Source organism: Eubalaena glacialis, chromosome 11 (assembly GCF_028564815.1).
Source record: "Eubalaena glacialis isolate mEubGla1 chromosome 11, mEubGla1.1.hap2.+ XY, whole genome shotgun sequence".
Taxonomy (NCBI): Eukaryota; Metazoa; Chordata; class Mammalia; order Artiodactyla; family Balaenidae; genus Eubalaena; species Eubalaena glacialis.
This window is the reverse complement of record NC_083726.1, coordinates 101,024,563-101,043,775: the sequence shown is the minus strand read 5'-3', so window position 1 is coordinate 101,043,775 and position 19,213 is coordinate 101,024,563. Positions and strand designations below refer to the sequence as shown.

At 37.4% G+C, this 19,213-nt stretch overlaps 1 protein-coding gene and 1 pseudogene across 6 annotated transcripts in view; one reads left to right on the top strand and one right to left on the bottom strand.

Moving 5' to 3' along the window:
• Positions 1-19,213, top strand: part of PLEKHA5 (pleckstrin homology domain containing A5) — a 233,205-nt gene that overhangs the window by 193,769 nt on the left and 20,223 nt on the right. For 4 of the 6 annotated variants that reach the window (XM_061204774.1, XM_061204773.1, XM_061204776.1 and 1 more), the window contains 4 exons: positions 4,495-4,557; positions 5,747-5,827; positions 5,961-6,110; positions 18,311-18,412. In XM_061204774.1, the coding sequence (XP_061060757.1) occupies positions 4,495-4,557; positions 5,747-5,827; positions 5,961-6,110; positions 18,311-18,412 (396 nt within the window). Of the gene's footprint in view, positions 1-3,941; positions 3,978-4,494; positions 4,558-5,746; positions 5,828-5,960; positions 6,111-18,310; positions 18,413-19,213 lie in introns of all 6 variants that reach the window. The other 2 variants (XM_061204779.1, XM_061204775.1) reach the window with 2 other exon arrangements.
• On the bottom strand, positions 13,857-14,467 carry LOC133101173 (COMM domain-containing protein 7-like; annotated as a pseudogene).

Genomic DNA, 19,213 nt, shown 5'->3' with positions numbered 1-19,213 from the left:
GTAAACTGAGAGACTGAAACAGTTGGTGGGTGGGTGGCTTATTTCTGAGCATAGTTTTTAATTAGCAATAAGGAGATAAAGTACTAAATATTTAAAGTTAAACAGCCTTTCTTTTCAAAAGAAAATGGAATCTTACCACTCTTATTAAAGTCACTAGATTTTAGAACCTTGACACTTCATTCTAAAAAGCCACACTGACAACCTTAGCACTTGTTCTGGAATTGATACCCTTTTCAGTGTCTGAAGCTGTCAGCTTATAATTTTATATGATGCTGATTGATGTGAGATCAAAGGCCTTCTGTTTTAATAGGTTATGGTTTCATTTTTCACATTTTGTATATTTCCAGTAAGAATGAGAGCTGGGAGTTTCTGTTCCATTTGGTTTGGTTTTTCTTTTTTTGTATTTATCGGTAATCAAGGTTGATGGTGCAGAAGTCATTGCTGATTGAAATCACTCAGTTGCACTAAAAGTTCTTACTGGAGTCTGTCAAAAATATGGAGGTATCTGAGACTGGTCTTATATAGCATCAGTAACCTTGAATACCGAAAGAGTAATAGATTCATATAAATATATTTCCTCATATTGATACTTGAAAGAAAAAAACCTGATATTGTATAGAACAGGAAGATCTGAATGTGTAACAGCAGCAGCCACGCCTGGGTTTGACATGGGCAGCCAGGTAATCGATATTGACTGTCAGTGCTATCAAATCTAGGGAGTTTTTAGATGATACTTTTCTTTAATCAGCCAGTAGTAAAGTACTTAATTATGGCAGAGCATCATTGGTAGATAAAAGTGACAGACGTATTTCTTAAACTCTGTTAATATAAACTTCTATAAATTGAAATTACATCTTTTTTTTCTCCAGATTTCCATTATCATGTTATTATTCAAAGAAAATCTTTGTGAAAGTTTATATTGTACACCTGATGGTTTGCTTTTCTGACATTGCATTGCAATGCTGTGTTAATAGGTTCCTGAAATTTAGCTGAAAATAAAGTGGCAATATAGTGTTTTATGACCAGTTTTTCTGAATCATAGCCATTCAGGTTTTCTCTCAGGAGAACCTCTGTGTTTGCATCTTCCTAGAAGAAGGAGGACACCTGAGAAATTACCTAGGCAGTAATTTTTTTTTTCTTTTTTTAAAAAATTTTTTGGCTGTACCACACAGCATACAGGATCTAGTTCCCCGACTAGGGATTGAACCCACACAGTACAGTGGAAGCATGGAGTCTTAACCGCTGGACCACCAGGGAAGTCCCAGTAATTTTCTTAAAATTAGTCAAAAAAAAGGACCTAAAACTGAATCAAAACAAATGCTAAGTGAGCTTCAAGTTGAAAAGCTCCTCTGCGTTTATTAATCATTCTACCACCTTTCACGAGTACAATTTTGTACCAGAATTTTTGTAACATACTTAATATCAGTGAAATTAATCACATGATAAATAATTGCTTTAAAGGTTACAGACTAATTAGCAAATACATACAGTCCAACAAGCATTTTTGAGTTTTCATAGAAATTAAAGTCTAATTTTATCAAATATTTTCCCAAAAGTCTTTTTTTTGTGTTTTGTATATATAGTCATATGCTTTTAAAATATATATACACATATATATATTTCACATACTTAAAAAGGGATACTATAGAAAGTTGAATTTTAATTGGCAAAAGTGATTTTGTTTTAACTTAATGCCAAACCAGTTTTTAAAAAGATTATAAGATACCTTACTACGAAAAAGTTCTGACTTTCTAAATATAATATAATACACATCCTTATATAGTCAGTAAAGTCTGTATAATACGCTTCTCAGATTGAAGCTTGAGCACTGCTCAAGCTTATATAATTACCACGTAGCCCCCTTTCACTTACTTTTCTAGTGTTACTGAGGTACCTCAAAGGTATTCAAACTCAGAGCTTTTTTGCTAAAGACGAGTTTGAAAAATGCTAAAAAGTATTGCCATGAAACATTATTTCATGCAGAACTTGAGTTAATCAGAATATTCATGAAATTACATTTTTCTTATTAGTAGAATTTTCATATTGAGGACAAAATAGTAAACTTCAATTCTAGATGGAAAATTTTTTAATAAATTATATTCAGGAATTCCCTGGCGGTCCAGTGCTTAGGACTCTGCGCTTTCACTGCCATGGCCTGGGTTCAGTCGCTGGTCGGGGAACTAAGATCCCGCAAGCCATGCGGCATGGCCAAAAAATAAAATTTTTTAAAAAATAAATAAATTATATTCATCTTTTCTTAAGAAAAACCTCAGTAATTATTATCAGTAATGGGAAATAGGCCATGCTTAAAAGTTAATTATTTAAAGAATAATCTTGTTTTCTTATGCTTTCCTTCTGACAGGCAAAAGAAATGTATTCAATATAGTGGAAGGTTGATTATTTTAAGATTTTTATTAGTTGATATTTAATTATCTTTATTGAATAAGTTGATAAAAGGTTTAAATAAATTTTCATTGGTACCAAAAATATAGGTACAACAAAATAAATCTAATTTATACGTGTAATATTATTTCTGTGGCTTTAAGGAGATACCGCTCTAAAATTATAAGTACACAGTACACATCTTTCTTTTTTATAATATGCCAACTGATATGAAAATGAATATGCAGTAAGATTCCGTAAATAAAAATATTGTACCATTACCCTAAATATTTCTTACAAATTACTAAGTTTCCATTTTAAAATACTTGTCTTTTTTTCTTTTGACCCTGGGATATAGGGTACAAAGCATATTTTAATCTAAATATAGCACTAGCCACTAGTTATGTTCAAATTATGCATTCCATGGTTTAGTAAAGCTGTTTGGCGTTTAACTTTAAATATTAAATAAGCAAAGTATATGTAGACATTTAGTAGCTAAGGCTTTACATCTTTTATTTCTTAAAAAATGAGAAATACTAATTTTAGCATTATCTCACGTTTTTTATTCAGGATCTAAGCATTTTAAAACTTATTTTTCATTACTTCCTTCTTTCAAGTGGAAGTATAAATTATTTTCTTGGATCTGGGTGCTTTAATTTAGAATGACAATTGACACTTCTCAGGACATATTCAGTGGTCTTTATTTTAAAATAGTGCACAAGTATTCTGACTTTTGTCATTAAATTCATTTTTCATGTGATGTTGACTTCTATGAAAGTTTTGTGGCTTAATAATCACTGTGTATACCCCTAAGTAGTCACAGAATCATTTGCATGAGGTACGTGAAAGCAGTGTCTTGAAGTGAAACATGGAAATCCAGGATTTATTATTGTATGTTTGGAATGCTTACATTTTTAATCTCCTGAGTCCCACATTCCTAGATCCACTTAAAGTTATCTACTGTTTAAATTATGCCTCTTGAGATGTAAATGTCAAGCAGTTTTTTACAGACAGGTCATATATAGTTGTAACTTTTACATTCTTGTGCATTTGTATATGTATATACGAAATTTAATTTTCCAATCTAGAATGTAGTTGGGATACATTACTCCTATCCCCACTTTGAGAAAAAGTGTACCATTTAGTAAACATGCAGTGAGCCCCAATTACATTTTCCTACTATGTTTTTGTTACTGTCTAGCAGTCAATATAAAGTTAAAAGACAAGAGAGATAGTGCAGTTTTGCCTGCAGAGGCGCTATGATGTGACCTGGGGTATAACTGACTGGGATGGCTTATTGAAATCTTGGTAAGCACCATCAGAAATGAGGATTTGCCTGACCAAAAGATATTTGGAAGAAGCTGAAAAAAGGATGTTTAAATACACTGAATAATAATTCACTACAATATAATGAAGCACATGGTGTCAGCAAACACTTACCAACTTTTTATGCAATTTGACTGTCCATAGTTTATAACGTAGGCTTTCAGTTTTAAGAGATTTTTGAGTGCTTTACCTCTTTTCGATTAAACCCATCCTTTTCCTCCATTATCTTTTAGTTCTTAAGACAGAGGAACAAGATAAGTCTATATTGTGTATGTGTGTTTATATATTATGTATGTGTATACAACGTGTTACAGGTTTTGTTAATAAAACTGTACTAAGATGTGTTGGCATCTGAGTGTACACATACACAGTTGTGTGATTATGTGTATACCGTGAAGGTATGGTTTTGACTGTTGAAATATGCCTGATTCAAAATTTGATTCAACTCAGTTGCTACGATTGTATTTGTCAGTTTTTCATTAAAATAATGTGTGTCTCGCAAATGGAAAATGTAAGGTGCTGTATAATTTTGTTTGGCCAGCTTATTATTTTGTTTGACAAGCCTAAGTTAACATCATTCTTATGTATCTTGCATATTGTATCACTGTTAAATAATTTTCTATTTTTGTAATGATCTGTGTTTGAATTAAACTTCTAAAAGTATAAGAATCATTAAAAACCGATTTTTGTTACTGTTGTATAAATCTAAAATATTAACTATAAGCTAATTAAATGTGTATTTTAAAAATTATTTTTAAAGTTGCTCTATGACATTTTCCCTTATAGCTGTCACAGGATGAATGTAGAGGCACATTGTACAAATACAGACCTGAAGAAGTAGATATTGATGTACGTATTAGCATGTGATATATTATCAATGCTCTGTCATATTCTCTGGCAAAACACTGGAACTAAGCATGACAAAAAATTTCCTCTTCCTCTCCTGCCGTCCAAAATGACATCAAATAAGTAACATTTTCTTCTTTTGCGCCAATTAAATCCTCACTTCCTGATTTATTCCCTGCCCACCCCACGCCCATAGTTAGCAGTTGACCATAATTTAGAATCACTTAAATGAAAGCAAAGACTATTTCTGATATAAAATTATGCAGGATTGGAGACAAAGTAAAATTGTCATCTAGAGAAAGTATTGGCCTCTAGAAATTCTGTCACTGCATCCTGTTATTGTTCTTAATCATATTTTACATCACTGACGTCCCTATTTATATCTCATTCTTCCCTCCTTTCCCCTGGTTTTATTCCACTGAATTGTACCTCCTTCTCATTTCAATTGTATTCCATCTGATGTAGCTTGAGTTGTGTTGTCTAACAAAGATAAGGTGGTTACTTTAGTAGATAAATGGCAAAGAAAGTGGAATTTCAAATTTCTTGCTGTCTTATCGTTATGCAGTAACGTTTGGGACATAGTTACAGTTTGTCCAGGGTTTTTATTTTCAGACATGCAGTGAACTGGTTTATTGCGGGATTGAAATTTTATTAAAGTACCCGCTCATATTTTTATAATTTAAAAAATTGGGGTATTACCAAGAATTTAAAACATTAAAACTATTGAAAGTGATTTTTCTCCATTAGCAGTGTCTTTATTTGTATTGTAGTTAGAAGCGATTTTTCTGAAGAACATAAGAACATAATTTTAAAAATATAAAAACAGAATCCAGTCTGTGTTTTAATTAAGGACTGCATAAGTTACTTAACCTATCCAGCAGTTTGTAGAGAAAATATCTCAACCACATTAAAATGGTTCATTAAAGTCATATGAGACTGCCTGATTACTAAGAATCTTTTGAATTATGTAGGTTAAATAGTATGGTTGAAAATGCTTTTTTACTCTATATGCATTTTTTAAGCATTCTATCTTTATAAGCTATATTTTAGTTTTTATTTTACTGATTGAAATAAAGACTGACCTAATTAGCTATTCCATGGCTGTTTTAAATGTGTTTTTTTATTATGCCTAAATCCAATTACAGGGAAAATTAAAAATTGCTACCAAAAGATGTCTTCTCTTGTAACCTAGGTCAAGTTAAGCCGATTATGCGAGCAAGATAAAGTGGTACATGCTCTGGAAGAGAAACTTCAGCAACTCCACAAGGAGAAAGTAGGACAATTATGTTTATTATCTACAATTGATGTTACTTTATATCATTATTATCAGGACACTGATAACTAAAGTAAAAAAGAATTAATTTGATGATGCAGAATATTAAGTGTAATCATTTTTATTACAATAGTACACACTTGAGCAAGCTTTGCTGTCAGCCAGCCAAGAGATAGAAATGAATGCGGATAACCCAGCAGCCATTCAGACCGTGGTGTTACAGAGGGACGATTTACAAAATGGACTGCTGAGCACGTGTCGAGAACTCTCTCGAGCCACTGCTGTAAGTAGCAGATTTTCTGTCCTAGTAAGAGTCACTGGAATGTTATGTAGTTCTTTTTTTTTTTTCTTTTTTCCTATTTATTTATATCTCTATTTAATTGGGCTTTCTTTAGGATTTTTCTTTATTATAACAAAAATTTAATTTGTTATTATTAGTTAATAATAACAAAAACAAAGGGTGGTCTTCTTGTTTTTTTAATTAGTGGGGCTTTTGTTCTTTGTGAAGAAGTTTTACAGAGAAGATAAATACACCTGGTTATATATTATGAAAATGAAAAGTTCTTAAAAATGTTAAAATTTATTGTGTTAAGAAAATAAATGTTTTATTATAATAATTTTTGGAAGGTAGTCATTGGATTCATTTAACCACCCATTTCAATTACAGGCTCCTGTGAAATGCTTTTAAGACGCCGTCAGCATTACCATTTTATAGCTGCAGTGTGATCTAAGTTTAGATGATAGTTTTGAGTGAGAAATATAATTAGCAGAATCTTTTAACCCATAGTCGAGTTACTTAATAAAGAGTCTCTTGGGATTACCAAATCTAAAAGTCTTACTTAGAGTATATAAATTGAGTGTTTTATGAGTTTAAACAGTCTAGTTTAGATCCTATGATGTCATCATTTCTAAAGACAGTAAGAGCACCTGCCCAAGCAGCCCTTTGAAAGGGGAAAAAACCACCTGTTATAGAAAACTGCTAACACACCCTTGTCTGTACCTTCAGTGGGCTGTTTAGGGGGCAGCTATCTTTAAGAAAGTCCACAGACAGTATAGCTTAACTAAGAGAGGTCTTTCCAAGCTGTGAAGCTACCAGAATCTCAACATGGCTTCAATTCTAAACACTAAATTCACATTCCAAACATGAACTGTTTTTAAAGGAATATACCATGGTTTTATATAAATCAAAACTTGGTTTTTTGCCTCTTAAGTACCTTATATTTAATATACTTATTCTTTTTTAAAAAAATACTATTATTGGGACTTCCCTGGTGGTGCAGTGGTTAAGAATCCGCCTGCCAATGCAGGGGACACGGATTCCATCCCTGGTCCGGGAAGATCCCACATGCCAGGGAGCAACTAATCCCGTGTACCACAACTACTGAGCCTGCGTGCTGCAGCTACTAAAGCCTGTGCGCCTAGAGCCCGTGCTCTGCAACAAGAGAAGCCACCGCAATGAGAAGCCCGCGCACCGCAATGAAGAGTGGCCCCCGCTCACCACAACTGAAGCCCACACACAGCAACAAAGACCCAACGCAGCCCTCCCCCAAAAAAAATGTGATGAATGATTGAACTGAATGACTTACCCAACATTACAAAGCAAATAAATGCAATGCCCAGAGGTCAAATGCAGGTCTTCTAACCATAGTCCTGAAGACTTAGATCTACATGGCTTTTTATAATATCATCATAAGGAAACTATATGAACCTAAAATGTTGTCTGCAAGCGAGAAGTCATTTAGTTCGTCAGTGATGGGTAGGATATGGAAGAAAGAGGAAGTCCACACAGGACAAAACACTCTGAACCATAGCCCAGAGATGAGAATGTGCAGGATATGTTTGGAGAAGCAAAAAATAGAACTGACTGGCTGACTGAAATAGAGGATGCGGATTATGAGATAAGAAAGGGGAAGAGGGGTTAAGCTGTCAGTTCCAAGCTAATGAAAAGCTCAGTATCCCTGTGACAACCTGAGTCAAATCAAAATTAAGTTAGAAACTATTTCATGATTTCATGTCTGTTATGGAAAGTTCTAGGGATGTACAATGTTCCATTAAACTGTTGCTTCTTCCCTTACCAAATAGGTTTCATAACTTAAATCTGATCCATAGGTTTAGAATTTGCTCCATCCCAAGGTAACTCCAGTCCTGATGGAAGTTTTATCAGAATATGTTCAAAGAAATTAATCATGTTTGAGTATCTCATTTTCTGGTTGTTATCCCATATAATCACTTTCCTGGGGTTTTTTTTCTTTGCCTTCAGCATTATTCAATGGTCATTACAAACCCTCAATATGTTCTTCTAAGACATGTTTTAATGCATAGAATACAAAGTATGTTATTTGTGCCTTTATGTAAACATACTCATTTTTGTAGCTTAAGGCTATAAATGATGCGTTTATAACAACATACTGGACATATGGTTGGCACTCAGTGGATGTTGATTAGACGTAAATTTGAACTACATTTATGCCAGCAGAATCCCAAAGGATTCCTCTGATTCTTTCACAGTTGATTTCGGGCATTGGTTCAATTCCAAGCCTTGAGTTATAAAAGATACAACATAAGAGGTATAACATTAAGGCCTCCGTAGATCAAAGCTTTGATTCTGAGAACATCTCCTCACCTGGTCGGCCACTAAGGTATTAAAACTAGGATTAACACAAGGTAAACATGTAAAGCAGTGTTCGCTTTGTGTTTGATTTAATTCTTTTTTTAAAAAATTTATTTATTTTATTTTTGGCTGTGTTGGGTCTTTGTTGCTGCACCAGGCTTTCTCTAGTTGTGGTGAGTGGGGGCTACTGTTCGTTGTGATGTGCAGGCTTCTCATTACGGTGGCTTCTCTTGCTGCGGAGCATGGGCTCTAGGCGCGCGGGCTCAGTAGTTGTGGCTCACGGGCTCTAGAGCACAGCCTCAGTAGTTGTGGTGCACGGGCTTAGTTGCTCCATGGCATGTGGGATCTTCCTGGACCAAGGCTCAAACCCGTGTCCCCCTGCATTGGCAGGCGGATCCTTAACCACTGCACCACCAGGGAAGTCCCTTGATTTAGTTCTTTTTTTTTTTTTTTTTTAATAAATTTATTTATTTATTTATTTATTTACTTATGGCTGCGTTGGGTCTTCGTTGCTGTGCGTGGGCTTTCTCTAGTTGCAGCGAGCGGGGGCTACTCTTTGTTGCAGTGCATGGGCTTCTCATTGCAGTGGCTTCTCTTGTTGCACAGCACGGGCTCTAGACGCGCGGACTTCAGTAGTTGTGGCTCGCGGGCTCTAGAGCACAGGCTCAGTCGTTGTGGCGCACGGGCTTAGTTGCTCCACGGCATGTGGGATCTTCCCGGACCAGAGATTGAACCCGTGTCCCCTGCACTGGCAGGCGGATTCTTAACCACTGTGCCACCAGGGAAGTCCTTGATTTAATTATTGATGCAGCATCTCCTCTCCTTAAGCCCCACCCACCAGACACACACATGCACGCACGCACACATGCTTTAAGCATATAATGACTTTGTGTGCTCTCCTGGCCTTTACTTCTTTTTTTCTTTCTTTCGTTTTAATTTTTTTAATTTTATTCTACTTCTTTTTAACCTAAGCCTGATTAGTGAGAAAAATTTTTATAGCAGTCAGTTATACCTTGAAAGTTTTCAATGTGTCGCTGTCTATGCTTAGGTTTTCTTCTGAAAGCAGAGCCTGGGATGAGGACCTGGGCTCAGAAAGTTTATTTGGGAGCGATTACAGGAAGCAGAAGTGAGGGAGGGAGTGTGGAAAATGAGACAGGGAGGGAGAAAAGCCAGTATAGGTTTCACTTCTGAGTTGGTCGCCACTGTGGGCGACCCTCAGGGGACCGTCTGAGGAAATGAGCTGAATGTTTCCGAATTTTCCGCGGAGAGGCGGAGGGGCCAGGGTATCTATCACTCCTTGGTCGGAGTTGCCCCAGGGTCCTTAATTCACCCACATTTCCAAACCGCCTTAGCTAATTGACCACGAACACTGGCACACGTGGAGCTGAACCACAGTTTCTTGAAATCAGGTGGGCAGAGGGCATAAACATCTGCTACAGTCACCTCTCTTGGGGAGTTTACATTAGGCCTTATCTCTAACTGTAAGAGAAATATCCTCATGCTTTATCCACTTAACAGGTGCTGCTTTTATTCTTTCCGACAATTCAAGGAGCCAGGTAAAGCAGACGCTATGCACATATCTTAGATGAGAATGTGGGGCTCATCCAATAAAATATATTTGTATTTCTATATTTTGTACATGTATTGTCTGGTTTGGTCCTTAAGCAAATGCTGTGCAAAATAGATGTAATTATTATCTCCATTTTATTTTCATTTTTATTACCTCCACTGCACAGATGAAGAAGAAACTCAGGTTCATAGAGGTTAAATGACTTGCCCAAGTGACATAGCCAATATGAAAAAGTCAACACCTAAATCAAGGACTTTTTTAATTCTAGGGCTTGTATACTTTCTATTCCACTTCACTGTCTGTGTGGTCACTAATTTGTACTTTCTGAAACTTGGAATCAAATCTAGATTCTCTTACTCAAAAATCTAAAATTGGGATTTCATAGTTCAATCCTGGGTTTTGGCACCAAAATAATTAATTAGTTAATTAATTAAAATTGGACTTTCAGATATCAGAAAACAAGTATAAAGGCCCCCAGTCATCCCGAATGGCTGGTAGATGGCTTATGCATTTATCTGCTGCAGAATAGGACCAATATATGAAATAATAGTAAATACTGTGAATATTTCTGGAGCAGTTTATTGAGTGCCAGATTCCATTATAAGTGCTTTTACATGTACTTAAGCCACATAATAACCCTTTGACAAGGGTACTATTATTACTATGTTAAAAATGGAAAACTGAAGCACAGAGAGATTGCCCAGGGTTACATAGTGAATAAGCATTATGTATAGACTTCCATTAAACTTATTTATGTTTTAAACCGGCTTCTGCATGGGAGGGCCATGAGTAAATGGAGATTTTAGACTAGAATGGTTAAACTTAAAGGGGCAAGGGAGGAGGGCAAATGAACCTCCCTGAGGAGAAGCTTGCACATTAAATGTTTTCATATTCTCATTCTCAGCGTAACAAAGAGCTACTGAGAATTATGGTGACAGCAAAGTGTGATTTTTTTTTAACAGAAGATCTGTTGACATCTATGAATTGTCATGAGTATGCTTTGAAAGATTTCAAGATAGTTTTTAAATACCCTGGTCATTTCATGATCACAATACTGCATTCCCAGAAATAGAGACAGTCAGGTGTGATACACCTCCTGATGTGCTGCAGTGGAAAGTACCCAGCAATACTTGTGAGGTTTGGAAAATCAAATGTGAATCTCAGCAAGCCTCAATATCCAACTAGGAGTTTATAAGAAATACAGGAAACAAGAGCAAACTAAGCAATACCACAGGAATTCAATTAACAAAATCTAGCGTCGGAGAGATTCTACAGAACAAGTGACGCATTCTCTTCAACAAATAAGTAGCAAGGGAATAAAGAGGGGGGTGTAGGGAAATCGTTATAGTTAAAAATATTTTTTAGGAAATTCCCTGGCAATCCAGTGGTTAGGACTTGGCACTCTCACTGCTGGGGCCCCAGGTTCTATCCCAGGTCAGGGAACTAAGATCCCACAAGCCTCGCGGTGCCACCACAAAAAAAAAAAAAAAAATATATATATATATATATATATATATATATTTTATATTTTTTAAAGGAATACATATTAATGATTTAAATAAGTAAGAATTTGCCTGTTATTTTTTTCATTTTCATTTATTTTCTTTAGAAATGCATACTGAAGTATTTATAAATGAAATGATATGATGGCTGGTGTTTGCTTTCAAATAATCGCACAGGGATAGAAAATGGATGCTGTAGATGAAACCAAGTTGGCCATGTATTGATAACTATTGAATTTGGGTGCTAGTGGGCTACTTTTGTTTATATTTGGAAATTGCCATTGTGTATGTCTGAGAAAGGTTGAAAGAAAATTCACAAAAATGCTAACAAAAGGGTAGCATAATAATAGGTCTTTTCTTTTTCATCTTATCCTGTATTCTAATTTTTCTACTTTTTTTTAATATATTTATTTATTTTATTTTTGGCTGCATTGGGTCTTTGTTGCTGCGCATGGGCTTTCTCTAGTTGTGGCGAGTGGCGGCTACTCTTTGTTGGGGTGTGTGGGTTTCTCATTGCAGTGGTTTCTCTTGTTGCGGAGCACGGGTTCTAGGCGCACAGGCTTCAGTAGTTGTGGCGCATGGGCTCAGTACTTGTGGCGCACGGGCTTAGTTGCTCTGCAGCATGTGGGATCTTCCCAGACCAGGGCTCAAACCCGTGTCCCCTGCATTGGCAGGAGGATTCTTAACCACTGCGCCACCAGGGAAGCCCTTTCTACTTTTATAATTATAAAAATTTATTATATCGTCAATTTGTACAGTAAAAAGTAACAACTTTCTTTGAGATGGAATATTGTTTTGTTTCAAAGAGAAAGTTAGAAGAGAAACTAAATATATGAGTTAAAGATTATAATTAGCCAATGAGTTAAAGATTATAAGTAGCCAAAACAGATGACTATAATTGTTATCGTAAACTAGAAATTTAAAATAAAGGTAGCTCTGTAACCATGCCTGTTTTAGTTGAACCTCACTTTATACCGTTTGAATTTGGTCCCTTGCAACATCTTTTTTGGTTTAAAAAAAGCCAATATTGGGGAATTCCCATGTGGTCCAGTGGTTAGGACTCCACGCTTCCACTGCAGGGAGCCCAGGTTTTATCCCTGGTCAGGGGAACCAAAATCCTGCAAGCCGCGCAGCGTGGCCAAATAAATAAATAAATATTTAAAAGCCAATATAGTAGTCATTATTAGATAGTATAGTAAGATATGTGCTTAGTAAATAGTGATTTTTATTTGAGATGCAGTTATGTACTAAGGCAAGTATAAAATCATAAAAGGCATTCTTTTTTTAAAAAAATTATTCAAAGTACTAAACACATTCTTAAAAATCTATGGCAAGAAATTTCTACATCCTGAAGGTAGAAACGAAATCAGATTAACTTTATCTTGACTGATCTCAAAAATCAACTGCTTCTAATACCCAGTTGACAGAATTGTTATTGTTGAGTGGTAGTGGCCAAAATTAATATTTTTTGTGCCTAATCCCCAAAACCTAACAGTAAATTTAGATAGCGCAGTATTTTAATTATCCAAGGTTTAGTAGTGGACATTAATCTGTAATATTTAAAATTGAAGAGTTGTTGGCACTTAAGAAGCTAATAGTCACATATCTATATTATTGACTCGTCTCTATTTTGAAACAGAAAATCTACTGCCAATTCCTTACCAAAGCCTTATGCTTCATTTGGTTTTTTCTTCAGAACCTTTTTTATTCTTCTTCTAACCACCAGAGAAGGTCAGCGTGAACCAAAACAAGCTGAAATAGCCTCAAAAGGCCCACCTCATTACACACAACAGGGCAAAACCTGAAGTGAAGCCTCAGTTTTTTTCAGAGCAGACCCAGCATGTATTCTTACGCAGGTGTGCACTAAAGACTGATCAACAAAGCACCACCACCACAAACATACAAACTCTGTTGGGGGCTCCCCCATGTGTCATTCACGGAGTCCGCCTCTTCCCTCAGCCACAAGCAAGCCCTTCCTTGTTCTTTTGCGGGGGAAGGTCCTCAGTGCGTAGAGCGATAGACCATTTGTTTACTCTGGAACTTGGAAAGGGAGATGACTCAACTTATTTCCTCCCCTGCATCTGAGATGCAATCACTTCTCTGAATATCTGAACGGTGACCTGGGAGATAGGTGGTAGAGGGTCCCTCAACAAAGACTCTTCAGGACCAGCCTGTCAGGCTCCTTAAGTACTTAATCCTTTGTTTTTCAGAAACCTTTGCACCTGGGCTCCCAAGGGGCAAGCAGGCCCAAAGGAGCGGCCACAGGCCTGGGAGCGAGCGGCCTCTCTGAGCAGTCACTGGGGAGGAGGAGGGGGCAGGGAGGGGCGAGGTAGAGATGCAGGGGACAGAAATTAGCTGAAACACTCCATGCTGGTTCTGACTCGCTCCATCTCGTGCAGGAAGCTGTAGAACTGAGGCAAGGTTAATTCTATGTATAAATTTTCCGTTTGATTTCCTTTCTTAACCACCAACTTTAATTGTAAAAACATACTTCCACTTTTTCCAGTTCGCTGCTCCCAGACGTCACTCCAAATGTCCACTCCATATCTATAAGCTGGTTAATCATCAGAGTCTGACCTGTGGCCCGTCGAGCAAGGGTGGGAGCATTCTGTTTCCACTTTTCAGAAAAGTAGGTGGCTTTCTCTTCACTGAGACGCAGAGTTATGAAATCAGCCTGGACCTGCTCGGCTGTGAGACTCTTCTTCAAGGCACCATTTGAAACCAGGAGGAGGCTCTTCACGATGCTTCTGAGGGGGCCGGGCCTGATTTGCTTGGTGGTGGCAAATTCAGAGAGCTGAGCCAGAAACCTTTCCACCTCTTCTGGCTCAGTGAGGCAGTGGAAGAGCACTTCCTTCAGGGCTGAGAACTTCTGCGCGCCCAGCTGGTTCAGCTGCTGCACATAGCCGCCCACGGCCCCGGGCACAGGTCGGGTCCTGCGTGCAGTGCCGGCGGCCCATGGCGTCCGCTCAGCCCCACGGACCCCCAGCTCCCGCGCCTCCCCAGACTTCCTCCTTCACGCCACCCTTCATTTTTTAAATAGAAAATAGAACAGGGACTTCCCTGGTGGCTCAGTGGTTAAGAATCCGCCTGCCAGTACAGGGGACACGGGTTCGAGCCCTGGTCCGGGAGGATCCCACATGCCGCGGAGCAACTAAGCCCGTTCGCCACAACTACTGAGCCTGCGCTCTAGAGCCTGCAAGCCACAACTGCTGAGCCCACGTGCCCTAGGGCCCACGTGCCGCAACTATCGAGCCCGCGTGCCGCAACTACCGAGCCCGCGTGCCGCAACTACTGAAGCCTGCCCACCTAGAGCCCGTGCTCCACAACAAGAGAAGCCACCGCAGTGAGAAGCCCGTGCACCGCAGCGAAGAGTAGCCCCCGCTCGCCACAACTAGAGAAAGCCCATGCACAGCAATGAAGACCCAACGCAGACTAATTAATTAATTAATTAATTAAATGTTAAAAAAATCCTCTCTCATCTTTTCCGTAGTCTGGGGTTTCATTGCCTCTGAGGATTGCAAACCTACTTGTAGTTTGTTTATTTTTTTCCCCACGGTGGCTGAGTCTTGCCTCAATACAGACTATAAAGAAGTAACCACTATTAAAATGTACTTGTTCCAAGCCTTAAACTTGGACTAAGTCAAATTTTTTAAAAGTTTTCTGCCATCCCTCTAGCAACTCCACACATGCACACACACATTTTTTTTTTTAACCTTTGTTAGAGTAGGTCATATTCTCGGAAAAGTGTACAGGTTTAACTGCGCAAATATGGCTAACACCATAGCAAGGCCCTGAATTCTACTAACGTTCCAGAAACTCCCTTCCCAGTGATGGCTCCTCCCCAAACACCACTGCCTGACTTTTGAACTCTACATTAGCTTTGCCTGTTTTTGAACTTAGTAAAAGTATAATCATGTAGTATATACTATTTGGCTTTTTTAAACATTATGAGGTTCATCCATGTGGTTGTAAATTGCAGGATTTAACTCATTCTCTTAACTGTATGGCATGAAGGTCCATGTTTTTATTGAAAGCACTGCTGTGTTTCCTGACTTGTGCCTGTGATTTTAAGATAATTGTATATTTGCAAGTCATTACCCCTTTTATTTGCCTTAGTGTACCTATATATTATCTTCTTGACAAAAAAATAGTAATCTCATATTTAAAGATTTTAACGTTGTACTTGTATAAGCCACTAAATTCTTTAATGAAATACTCAGCCAGGTGTTAGGAGGACTGATGTTATGCCAGTGCTGCCTCTTTTCTTTCTGTCCCTGTTGACTTGTGTTACTACCCACCCATAATCATGCTGGAGGAGCCCAGAGGTAAAGGCAGAAACAGGCCCAGCAGGATAATGGGACTCAGGCCAACTGGTACAGTACAATGGCAGGACTTTCCAGGTTAGGAAAATTGAAAGTATATTGTGTTTCTTCACCCCTAGAATATTAGTAGAGTAATCTCTACCTCTCAATCTCTATTTTTCATGTGTTTCTGTAAGAAAGACAAGAATTTCCACCATCCTAAAATGTTCTTGTATTTACTTGCCTCTGCAGCACCTTTAGTCTCCCCTTGAACTTTTCTACAAAAGAGGCTCAGTGTCAGCCTGGCAATGCCATCTCATTTCATTGCTGGGCTGCCACTGGGTCTGTTATCCTCATTTTACCCTCCCTGAAACCTTCAAAGGCCCACTATTTAAATTTGCAGTTTTTGTGGTGCTTACAAATTAAAAGATGGCTAGAAGCAATTTTTCTTTTATTTTTTGGCCACGCCGCATGGCTTGCAGGATCTTAGTTCCCCGTCCCGGGATTGAACCTGCGTCCTCAGCAGTGACAGCGTGGAGTCCTAACCACTGGACTGCCAGGGAATTCCCTTTTTTTTTTTTTTTTTTTCTTTTTCGTTTTCCAGGCAATTTTTCTTAAAGGAGATCAATATCCTTATTGATTCAGGTAAAAACAGTTTGCTGAAGCCAAGTCAGGAGGGTAATATTTACACAATATAAATGAGATTAAAATCTTTAGTCCTTTACCACTTTGCCTTTTTAAAATTTAATTCACTGTGAAATCTGCATAATAGACTCCCTAAATTAGATAATATAGAGATGATAAAAAGATCTCCAGTGGTTTATCTCTGCTTTTTTAAAAAACGTAGTCCATTGTAAAACCTGCTTATGGACTTCCCTGGTGGCGCAGTGGTTAAGAATCCGCCTGCCAGTGCAGGAGACACGGGTTTGAGCCCTGGTCCGGGAAGATCTCACATGCCGTGGAGCAACTAAGCCCGTGCACCACAACTACTGAGCCTGCGCTCTAGAGCCTGCGAGCCACGACTACTGAAGTCCATGCGCTTAAAGCCCGTGCTCCTCAACAAGAGAAGACACCGCAATAAGAAGCCCGCACACCGCAGCAAAGAGTAGCCTCCCGCTCAACGCAATTAGAGAAAGCCTGCGCGCAGCAACGAAGACCCAACGCAGCCATAAATTAATTAATTAATTATTTTAAAAACCTTATAAGGAGAAATCTTAAATTCAAAAAGCAGTTATTCCAAAGGGCCCAAATTTTAACACTCATTTTAATTTTTAAAGGTAATTTTCATTGCCTAAGTTTTTAAGCAATTGTAAGCTAGTTGCAGAATATAGAAAATAGAGAACCTCTAGGAACTTGAGTATTGCTGCTTTTTTTTTTTTTAAACTGTTAAGATGATTTTCAGTAACCTCTCTTCTACATTCAGTACCCTCTTTTCTTATCCCAAAACTATTGCGGTTGTTAAACTAACATTTCCCAGGGGAGCTTTGCTTCGAGCAGTTCAAGTCAAGACATCTATGGTCAAGGGAAGTTCTTAGACAAGAGTTACTAATTCATTTTACAACAGCATTCAGTAAACATTTGTTGGTTGTGTCATGTGTGCCAACACCACGCTAGATACTGGTGACAAAATACTGATCAAATATAGTTCCTGTCCTTAGTTTATCAATTTGACCTCATACCAATCTCTGAAATGTCTGAAGAGTACCTACACTCCTGTGGAATAGCTTCCCTGAAGCAGAATGACATGACGATGTAGTTTTGAGCACTTGTAGAATTATTCTATATTAAATAGATGACAGGTGGATAAGGCTCAAGTACAAAAGTTTTCTCTGTGATTTGAGGGTTTGGGGGTAGTTTTTTTTCCCCAAAGGAGAGAAGTATAGGTGGGTAGTACCTCTATTGAGTCTCTAGGAGCAAAATTCACTAGATTAGTTAGCTCAATTAGCTTCATTACATTACTGTAAATTTATTCTAAGTGAAGTCATGTCAGGCTTCTGGTGTTATTGAAAATCCAACATGCTAAAATACAACCTATTTAGTATTTTTATTCCTGGACAAATTTTAATCACGTCAGATAAGAAAGTGCTATATTTATGCCTCTTCTGCATTTTAAAAAATCACTTTCAAGAAAAATTTAACGTATTACTATGAATAAAATAACACATTTTCTCAAAATAAAACTCTTTAGATATTAGAATCAACTGAATATTTTGATGTCATGAATGAATAAATAATAAATAGTTCAGGTGGGTTTGTTTGGGTTTTTTTGGTTGTTTAGGGTTTTTTGGGGGGTTTTTTTTAGTAATTTTGAGTATAGCAGCAGCACAATAATAAATAATTCAGTTCCTCAGTAAATTTTTCTTAAATTGAGCAAAAAAGAGAGGAAAAAAATAAAGGAAAATGAGTTATAAAATTTTTTATGTTTTCTGTTGTAAACTACAGGATTGATAACACACCAGCACATTTTCTCCATTAAAGTAATTAAAGCTCTGATTTCAGGAACTGGAACGAGCATGGAGAGAATATGATAAGTTAGAATACGATGTAACTCTCACCAGGAACCAGATGCAAGAGCAGCTAGATCGCCTTGGTGAAATTCAGGTACAGAATTATAATATTTTTACATTTGTTTTAACTGGCTTTGACTGGTACTGTACAACCCATCTTGTTAGCTTCATGCACACCCTAAACAGTTTTTGCATTATTGGCTACCTAACATCTGGGTTTCAGTACTTTCAATGATAGGAATCTTACGATCTCACAAAGTAGCCCATCCCTCACTGTTTAAAAGTTCTTTATCCTGTTGGGCACATGGTGAGCCCTGGAGTGTTCTGTGCTCCTAGCTAGCTATGTCACTTAGCACTGAAGTGTCAAATTATCTTATCTATTCTATATTAAATCCCTCTCATTTATCAAACTGTTATTTAGCCTATTGTCTTGACTGCTATTTTATTAGAATAGAGGAAGATGCAGCACCATTTGGCATAAAGAATCCAGTTTTGTGAATAGGCAGATACGGAATCAAGTTCCAGGTGTTTGTTTTCTTATCTATAAAGTTGAAATAACAATGCCTGTCTTAAAGTGTTGCCCTGAGGAATGGAAATAATACATATTTAAGAAAATAATAAAAGTCACTTTATGCTTGTGACCCTATGTAAATTTGGTCATCTGCATTGGAAGCCCAGTAGACTCAACAAATCAATACAACAAATAAAGAGTAAGGTTGACTCATAGAATGTCAACTGTCTTCTCTGCGTGCTGTCCAAAATAGTAACCACAACCACGTGTAGCTGTTGGGCACTTACAATGTTGCTAGTGTGACTGAGGAACTGAATTTTTAATTATCTAAATTTAAGTATCCATGTGTGGTTGTGACTTCTGTACTGAACACTGAAGTTACTA